The 7,456-nt window shown below is 34.7% G+C and overlaps 3 protein-coding genes across 6 annotated transcripts; all 3 read left to right on the top strand.

Moving 5' to 3' along the window:
* Window positions 1–210: 210 nt before the first annotated feature.
* Window positions 211–2,483, top strand: LOC107268931 (flavin-containing monooxygenase FMO GS-OX-like 4). Of its 2 annotated transcripts, none has more exons than XM_015742208.2 (7): window positions 211–659; window positions 739–982; window positions 1,063–1,204; window positions 1,262–1,401; window positions 1,473–1,676; window positions 1,746–2,031; window positions 2,117–2,483. In XM_015742208.2, exons 2-7 carry the CDS (start codon window positions 756–758, stop codon window positions 2,411–2,413), a joined length of 1,296 nt encoding a protein of 431 aa, XP_015597694.1. In that variant the 5' UTR covers window positions 211–659; window positions 739–755; the 3' UTR covers window positions 2,414–2,483. The 2 variants fall into 2 exon arrangements, with proteins under 2 accessions (XP_015597694.1, XP_015597693.1); XM_015742207.2 differs by having other exon boundaries at window positions 751–982.
* A 1,005-nt stretch (window positions 2,484–3,488) lies between these two features.
* On the top strand, window positions 3,489–5,271 carry LOC107268895. 3 transcript variants are annotated; one of them, XR_003060021.1, is made up of 4 exons: window positions 3,489–3,730; window positions 4,157–4,404; window positions 4,486–4,704; window positions 5,163–5,271. XR_003060021.1 is itself a non-coding variant. In XM_015742123.2 (3 exons), exons 1-3 carry the CDS (start codon window positions 3,667–3,669, stop codon window positions 4,609–4,611), a joined length of 438 nt encoding a protein of 145 aa, XP_015597609.1. In that variant the 5' UTR covers window positions 3,489–3,666; the 3' UTR covers window positions 4,612–5,138. The 3 variants fall into 3 exon arrangements, 1 of the variants encoding a protein (XP_015597609.1); XR_003060022.1 differs by lacking the exon at window positions 5,163–5,271 and adding an exon at window positions 5,146–5,160; XM_015742123.2 differs by lacking the exon at window positions 5,163–5,271 and having other exon boundaries at window positions 4,486–5,138.
* On the top strand, window positions 5,163–7,437 carry LOC107268893 (26S proteasome non-ATPase regulatory subunit 4). Its single transcript, XM_015742121.2, has 6 exons — window positions 5,163–5,271; window positions 5,869–6,009; window positions 6,083–6,194; window positions 6,286–6,654; window positions 6,735–7,020; window positions 7,098–7,437. The coding sequence occupies exons 1-6, from the start codon at window positions 5,246–5,248 to the stop codon at window positions 7,319–7,321; spliced, it is 1,158 nt and encodes a 385-aa protein (XP_015597607.1). The 5' UTR covers window positions 5,163–5,245; the 3' UTR covers window positions 7,322–7,437.
* The last annotated feature ends 19 nt before the right edge of the window (window positions 7,438–7,456 follow it).

A 7,456-nucleotide genomic window follows, 5' to 3' on the forward strand; every position in this document is an offset into this window, starting at 1 on the left:
CGAAATTGGAGTTTATTCCAACTTGTAACATAGATTTCTATTATTATTATTATATTGATAATAATTATTATATTATATTGCTCAGAACTGGATACGATTAAGTTCAACATAATTATTATTATTAATTGATTATTATCACAATAAAGTTTTTAATTGCAAGGTAATATTATATATGTTATTAAGAAACAAGTAATAAATATTTTAATGCTACTTTTGTCTTTGCCACGTGTCGTGTCCTAGATATTAATAGATTCTAAAGGATCCTTCATTGTTAACTGATAAGTTCAGGTAATTTGAGGCTTTAAGAGCTACGGTAAAGATTTGATAATGATCATGGGATATATGGTATGGGATAATGATGGGGATTTTTATAATTTATGTATATGTATATCATTTGTATCGCTGCATCGCAGTTCTACGATTCTATTGTCAATACGGTTTTATATCTATTATTTTATATACGAGATTGTTGATTGGTGAAAAATTATCGTCTATTATCTGTTTGAACAAATAAGGAAAGTTTATACAATTTGCGATAAGGGGCATAATTAACCACGAGCTTCCGTTTACTAGATACAGTTTGTATGGCTCGTGTAGAAAAATAAGACTAGGACGGTGATTGTCTCGCTTTATTCTCTTGTGGTTTTCCACCATTACTGGTACTATAAAGACCCAAGCGTAAGCGGGTCGATTGGAGACAGTAGTAGAATTGCTTTTCAGACGTGAGTGTCACTTTAGTATTTGTTTAAGGAAAAATGGCTTCTGGCGAAAAAGTTTCTCCTTCGAGAATGCGTGTTTGCGTTGTGGGTGCTGGCGCTGCTGGACTTTGTGCTGCTAGACATCTGGCGGCAGACACCGAAAGCTTTGAACCCGCTGTTTTTGAACAGACTAACACTGTAGGTGGTACTTGGGTTTATAATGAGAAGACTGGGGTTGATGAATTTGGATATCCTATACACTCTAGTATGTATTATAATCTGAGGTTAGTAATAGTCTATTTATTTCGTAATTGGTCTCCTAGTAGTTTTTAAACATTGATTGTGGATGTATTGTATGTTGTAGAACTAATTTGCCTGGGAAGATTATGAATTTTCCAGACTTCAGCAGACTCGGAGAGATGGAACATGGCTATGTTACTCATCAGCAAGTTTTGCAGTACTTGAGGAACTATGCTGATCATTTTCAGTTACATAGATTAATTCAGGTAGCAATAGTTCAGTTTTATGCACTCTTTTGGTATTAATGTAATATGCAATTTTAGCTTAATGTCAGGGTAGAGAATATTAAGCCAAAGGTGAGCTCCGATCTTGCAGAAAGTAGCAAGTGGAATGTTCGTATAAAGAATTTGAAAACCCAGAATATCGAAGAAAGAGAATTCGATGCAGTTTTAATTTGCAATGGGTATATGATAATCAATCATACATCAATTAATATACTAATACACAATTATTTTTAAAAACTTTTAATTCTAGGCATTTTTTTGAACCGAACATACCATCCATACCAGGAATAGAAACGTTTCCAGGAACGTTTCTTCATAGTCACTCGTACAGGAAACCAGAGGTATATTCAGGCAAGACTGTAATTATTCTAGGAGCATCTTCTTCTGGTACTGATATTGCAATTGAATTACATAGTCACGCCTATAAAGTATACCTCAGTCATCATAATGCCAGGTAAATATCAATGAAATTTTTTAACAAAACAAAACCAAAGAATAAATAAAAATTTTCTTTGCATTTCAGAATTACTAGTGTACTTCCATCTAACATCATTCAGGTCGACGCAATTGAGAGAATCAGCGTGAATCAGTTTTTTCTAAAGGATGGCACTTCCGTTTCAGCTGATACATTCATTTTTTGTACCGGATACAAATATAAATTTCCGTTTCTCGATGAAAGTTGTGGGATTCAAGTGGACGATAATTATGTTTCTCCACTGTACAAACATTTGATTAACATAGCACATCCTACTATGTGCCTTGTTGGGATACCTTTTGTTGTCATTCCATTTCCAATGTTTCACATGCAGGTACAAAGACATTTTTATAGCAAAATAACAATTCAATGTTCTTTTTACAAGCAGCCGATGGTATTTTGTTATTAATTTTCTGCAGGTGCAATTTTTCCTGAACCTCCTCAAAGAACGTTTTCAACTGCCTCCTAAGGCAGATATGCTTGAAGATGCAAAATTGAAGATTCCGCTTAAAAGACATGCTCATAAGTTAGCTAATAATCAGTGGGATTACAATAACAATTTGGCAGATATGGGGGGATTCAAACGTTTACCTAAGTTTTACAGAATCGGATATATGGCCTCACATTCACAAAGGTTAACAAATCTCCTTAATTACAAGAAAAGTGAGTTTATTTTATCAGAAGATGGTGAAAGTGTACAGATAATTAATCACTAATCTGTTAAATTAAAAATGTTAGTTTATCTTGTTGATTTTACTTATAAATAAAATTTTACTGTAACCATGAGACATTTAATTAAGTAAGATTACAATATAACAGATTATATTCTTTTTACCTAAAAAACTCAACCTATAAAATTATTAAAGCGACTAGAAGCCTGTTGCGCGCTCGCTGAACCCGCATTCTATAAATGATTAAAAAGTTATTTCATATTATCACATTTCTAAGTAATCGTGATCTATCAAATCGACTACATGTCATGAACTTGTACGGCAAGCGGTAAATCGGCACTATAGAGAAGCAGTGATCAAATTTCGAAACTTTTTTAAAAGAAAAGTTAACGCTAAAATGCATATAGTCAAAATATATATGGATTTCCTTTTCTAATACAGATAAATACTCATAATTTCGTATTTCTCGCACTTGCAGTAGGTACTTATTTCAAACTTTAAAATGTGAATAATTCAGTTTCAAGTTTCGCTGCTCTTCAGGTTGCAGACGGCAGCGTCCCCTCCAATTTTTTAGCGCCATCTTTGAATAACACTCGAAAACTAATAGTAATAAATCTCTTGAAAAACTTCTTAATTGCACCATAATTTGGTGATACATATCTACCTACTGGCATAAGCTAATAACTTATGCGTATACCAATACATGGTATGTCATAAATCGTCTACAAATGATATACAGATCCTATTTTAAAAGGACTAATGACCATAATTTCTCTACGAAATTCCCATTGTAAAATTCACGAAGCATGTTTATCTAATCGAATCAATTATTGTATATGTATCACCTACTTCAGCTATTCCAAAAATAGTCTCCTACCAATATAAAACTTTCTTCGGCATTTTCAGATCCAGACGATCCTTTGCATTAAGCCTCTGCAAACCGCAATATTATCCATTAATTTAAAAAAAAATCTAAATGCCAGTCCTTAGATCATCATGCGTCATTTCACGTATATCATTTCACATATAACGATTGTCCAACTGTATCTAAATTCATGAAAGAGATAAGAGAACGCTGCCAGCCATTCTGACATGGATATATAATAGCGATAAGATATATTATAACACAATCTTCTCTCCATTTCATTCAGGTAATGCTCTCGCGTTGCACCTGGATTAATTGCACGCTGGTGTAACAACATAAAGCGGCGGTCACAACTCCTACCGTACACTGGAGGATTATGACCTTCTCTTTTTCGCTCTGCTGACCGTAGTGGGAGTCCACAACATTGAGTTATATGGTAACAAGGAGTGTGCAGCCTGAGATGGACAGGACAGCTGAAACAGCTCGGTTGACCAGTGGTAAGCATAAATGTTTATTTTGATAGTGCACTCCATCTTTCAATTAAATACACTATTAGTCGGCTTGCATATCATGGCGATGATACTGCAACGCATGCCGACCAATTGTCAAGTTATTTCAATCAATCAAGAGCATTTACCCGTATGCTTTGGAATAGCTTTGATTTATACGCTTGTTCTATTAAGTCGATTTGATGTTATGGACGTTTTTTAGGTCGAGTTTTTTAAATGGGATTCATACGATATTTCTACTACATTCATATTACCATCTTCGTTACTTTGAGGATAGGGACAAAAGTCGTTTTCCTGGCATCTATATTGTAACTGTATATGCACTTGTTTATGTGGAGTCTAATAATAGTATAGTTAGTTTATATGATTGTTATTCAATCATTGTATTCATTATGGTTCTCGCTCCTGTTTCAGAAAGACGCTATGGTATTTATCGCACTGGATTGGCTGCTGCTACTGTGCTCATCGTCGTATTGGCTGCCGGTGGAATTACTTTAATTTTTGGGATTAATAACACTACTGTTTTACTGTGCATTTTGTTACCTTTGTTATTGATCAGTGCTGCTATTGCTCAATTGTTTCTATGGTGGCAGCATAAAAAAGCTGTGCAGAAACGCGAAATGGCTGCAAATGAATGGGTTTCTTCTACTTATGCTAGACAGGTAACAATGTATTATTTTTATCTCTCATAATTTTTTCTATGCTCCTGGAGATGCTAATGGACGTTCCTTAATGTATTTTAGCAATCGCAAACTACCGCACCGCAGGAAAGTCCCAGGAACAGCTTGTCCTGGTTCAGAAGAATTTCACAAAGAAATTCTACTCGTTCTACGCCGCCTCCTGGTTATTTGACTGTCGTGGCTACATAGAAATGGATATTGTAGATACTCTTAAATTAATGTATAGGATGAGAAGTTTTATTTTGAAATCGCCCCTGTAACTTTTCAATATTTTTGATAATGGTTAGTTCGGTAAATGCGACGTTTTATTTATTTAAAATAATATTCCGTTGGTTTTTTCTTGTAAAAAATGCGACAGTACTGAGATTTTGGTATTTTTAATAGAAATATATTTGTCATACTTTCTGTAATATACAGTTAATTGAGAATCCATTTGCCAGATGAAGTGTAAATGTGGACGGAGGAAAAGACTAATATAAAATAAAAGTCAGGCACAGCATTATTACTTATAATATTAATATACATATTAAATATGTTATTATTAATATTGTCTATCTTATATGTTGATCATGTCTAATTAGCATCATAAAAATTTATATAAAATCTATAATCAAATTTAATACACCTAGTGACAAGTAAATAGTCAAAAATATGAAGCTTGGCTTATGTATTTCCGTAAATTCATAGAATGAAATAAATTGCAGTATGTTATTATATTTGAAGATGTTTTATGTTGCAAGGGAATATGATTTCAAGTATGGCGGATTGGCCATTGAATGAAGGAACGTGGAACGCAGGAAATGGAGCAGATCAGTGATCCAAGATGGTGCTCGAAAGTACTATGATATGGTGAGCTCTGTATATTTTTAATTAATTTACATTTCTTCGTGGGATTTTAGTAACTTTATTTCAAGTTTTTTAATAGTTTACCATGTATGGTTTATATTTATATGTTTTTTATATTGATTCTGGACATATTTATGTACTATATTCAAGAAATATTATCGTTGTTTCGGAGTGACAATGCAAAGTTGAATGGCTTCATGTCAATATAAAAGGCTTCTAAAACTTGTAGATTTATTTAGAAGAATTAGATACTTCCTTTATCGATTATTCATACGTTATAAATTATTTATTTGATTGTCCTGCCCTTGAGTATTAGTCATATCCAGAAAATTCTTTTTCTTAACCTTAAGCATTCTTGTCAATTGGGATGCATGATCATTAAGGAGGACAGATTAAATGAATTAGATTTTACTGACATTTTAATTGAATTTATAAAGTGTATCAGAGGTTTAATATATTTTCTATTGTTGGATTGTAGTGTGGATCTCTTTAAGTTTTATGATAATACAGCAGCCGTAGACTAATTTTGTTTCTTTGTTTAAAAGTATCGAGTGCAGTGGCTGTGCGGGGAGTGATTAATCTTATTTCTTTGTTTGACAGTGTCGACAACAGCGACTATATGAGAAATGGTGATTTCCTGCCAACTAGATTACAGGCCCAACAAGATGCTGTTAATTTAGTCTGCCATTCAAAAACTCGTTCAAATCCTGAAAATAATGTTGGCCTTATCACTCTCGCCAAGTAAATATCCTATCAATGTTAATTGTAATAACTTAACTCTATGTAAAACTTAACATATATATTGTTTCAACAGTGTTGAGGTACTTGCAACATTAACCAGTGACGTGGGACGAATTTTATCAAAACTTCACCAGGTTCAACCTAATGGAAATTTAAGTCTCATTACTGGTATTAGAATCGCGCATGTGAGTATTAAAGTTTGGACTATTTTGATTACTGGAAGAGCAAATGGATTGTGTGGACAATAATAACCCAACCTATTTCATGTATTTGTAGCTGGCACTAAAACACCGTCAAGGAAAGAATCACAAGATGCGCATAGTAGCTTTTGTGGGTAGTCCTATCCAGATAGATGAAAAGGAACTAGTTAAACTAGCTAAACGTCTGAAAAAAGAGAAGGTCAACGTCGACATTGTAAGCTTTGGGGAGGAGAGCGTAAATCATGACGTCCTTGCAGCATTTATAGATGCACTCAATGGAAAGGATGGCACTGGTAGCCATCTTGTAACAATTCCTCCAGGTCCCCATTTGTCAGATGCTTTAATTTCGTCACCGATAATTCAGGGTGAGGATGGTATGGGTCCACCAGGTCCAGCAGCCTTCGAATTTGGCGTAGATCCTAACGAAGATCCAGAACTGGCATTGGTAAGAATATCTGTATTCATAATCATTTGAATTCTCTCCAAAATTCCCCACCAAATCAATATTATTTTTTTGTTGCTCAGGCTCTTCGCGTCTCCATGGAGGAACAGAGGCAGCGTCAGGAAGACGAAGCAAGACGAACACAGGTTGTTGATTCATCAGTAAGTAAGCAACCAGAAACCATGAAAGAAGCTCGCAATCAAGAAGCCATGTTACAACGCGCTCTAGCTATGTCTTTGGAAGGAGCCGATGATACCCCCGCTCCAGCAGACAATACTACTTCCGCTGCTGGAAATGTTCCTGACTTTGCTCACATGACAGAGGAAGAACAGATTGCTTTTGCAATGCAAATGTCGATGCAGGATCAACGTGAGTTGTATTAATTCACAATGGTTTACCTAACCTAACCTCGGTATAAACAAATCAGAAATCCCAATTTCTTATAGAAGAACCTGAGACGCAGAAGGAAGAAGCTATGGAAGTCGAAGAAGACTACGCTGCAGTGATGTCAGACCCTGCTTTCCTACAATCTGTCCTAGAGAACTTGCCTGGTGTGGATCCTCATTCTGAAGCTGTTCGTCAAGCTGTTGGTTCTTTACAGCAGAATAAGGACAAGGGCCAAGACAAGGAGAAAGAAAAAGAAAAGGATAAGGATAAGGACAAGAAATGAAAAGCAGACATTTACAGTTTAACATTATTTGATACTCGTGATCACTCTTTGTGTAACGTTTACGAACGCCATGGCGTTTATTGAAAATAATACATATAACAGATTTCTGATATTAATATTGCCTGACCTTTTCTA

The sequence above is a fragment of the Cephus cinctus genome, unplaced genomic scaffold, assembly GCF_000341935.2.
Source record: "Cephus cinctus unplaced genomic scaffold, Ccin1 Ccin1_scaffold0596, whole genome shotgun sequence".
NCBI lineage: Eukaryota > Metazoa > Arthropoda > Insecta > Hymenoptera > Cephidae > Cephus > Cephus cinctus.